General features: G+C 29.1%; 1 protein-coding gene across 1 annotated transcript in view; it reads right to left on the bottom strand.

Annotated features, from left to right (window-relative positions):
- Nucleotides 1–1,628, bottom strand: part of BRWD3 (bromodomain and WD repeat domain containing 3) — a 148,316-nt gene that overhangs the window by 50,181 nt on the left and 96,507 nt on the right. Inside the window, 1 exon segment of the mRNA XM_012664071.1 lies at nucleotides 1,362–1,529. Within this exon segment, the coding sequence (XP_012519525.1) occupies nucleotides 1,362–1,529 (168 nt within the window).

Below are 1,628 nucleotides of genomic sequence, written 5' to 3'. Positions count from 1 at the left end.
AAACAAAAACATTTTTTAAATCAAATTTTTATTTTCAAGGTTGATGAGCAATGAAACAAAGGAAAAAAGTAACAGAACATTTACTTTTGTTTTTAATCCACCAGAAAGGTTCCTATTAATTTATTTTTCTTATATTTGCAAATAAAACGCAAATGAAAACTGAAATATTCAACTTTTAAAATAAACATTAGAAAAAATTCAAAACAAATGAACATTACAAATAGAAGTCAGTACAGTCTCTGACCAATGGCATTTCAAATCTATTCACAAAAACCTAGTATTGTAGGTAGAACTGAATATCGGTTACATTAATGGATTTCTAAATCAGGGTTCTAAGAAAGTTTTATGTCTTAGGAACAAAGGACCTGAATATATAGGATTAACAGCCCATTTCTCATTTTGTCCTAGGTTCACGAAAGCTTATTTGAGTTAGGTGTTCAAGTGACCCAAATGAAAAATCATTTTTATTTTAATTTTATGGGATACTACAGAAATAAGGAATTGAGTAAAATACCCTGTGAATCATCTCAAATTTAAATCACTTTATTCATTTCTGTGGAACCGAAAATACCATGTTATCCAAATAAATGATCCCAATTACGTAAATATAAAGAGAAACAAATTTGCCAAAATTCCCACAAGAGGACTGCATTTTAAAATAAAATTAATTGGCTCTTGATAAAGATAAAATTGAGACAAGCTAAGGTTTATATAAAACTCAAATCCATAGGCACATTTCATGTAAAGTGAAAGAACGGATATAATAAGTTAGAACATTCATTTTAAGATAGAATAATTAATTATATTAATACAATATCTTCTACTGGTATTAAGTTCAAACTGTTGTGAAAGTCAATTCAGAAGTTGCATCTATATTCTCTAAGAAGAGGGTTTCCTATCTTCAGAGGGCTTCTTGTCTTCCAGTGTATTTTTATAAATTCAAGAAAGGAGGGTAGTATTCTGCTTTCTTCTCAACAAAGGAGGGGTAGTAATTTTTTAGGGGCAGTAATTTCTAAACTGAAGGTGGTTTTAATTTTGAAACCTGTATAGGTGGATTTACCCTACAAAAAGGCTGGACTTATTTCAAATTTAGCTTCTTAAAAATGTGAATATTGCAAATTATTAAGAAGAAAACATCATATTAAAATATACCATATGTATTTCTTTGTAGACACTAAGTTATTTTAGCCACAGATGATGATGAGACTATGGCACTTTGGTATATCTGATATCACAATTGTAAATCAATAAAAATGTGTTCATTTATAAACATAAAAATATTTTTCATATGTAATTACTTGATAAAAGTAAAATAACTGAACTGCATTCATCATACCCTTTACAAATATATAAATACTTACCACCATTAACAGAGTATGATCTATTAACTGGAAAATGTGGAACATCTCCTTCATTAATTAGTCTCAGATCTTGTTCTCTCTGTAGCTCTCTGATTATTCCATCAAGAATGCTTTCGTCTTGGTCATTGGTTTGCTGCCCAATTACCTGTTCTACCACCTCACCATCACCTTAATGAGACCAAAGATAGAAAGCCACAAAATCACTTACATTTTAGTATATCCTCTAAATGTAGCAATTAACTTAATAATTTTCTAGAGAAATGATTA

Source organism: Propithecus coquereli, unplaced genomic scaffold (genome assembly GCF_000956105.1).
Source record: "Propithecus coquereli isolate 6110/MARCELLA unplaced genomic scaffold, Pcoq_1.0 Scaffold86, whole genome shotgun sequence".
Taxonomy (NCBI): Eukaryota; Metazoa; Chordata; class Mammalia; order Primates; family Indriidae; genus Propithecus; species Propithecus coquereli.
This window is presented reverse-complemented; position numbering and strand designations above follow the sequence as displayed.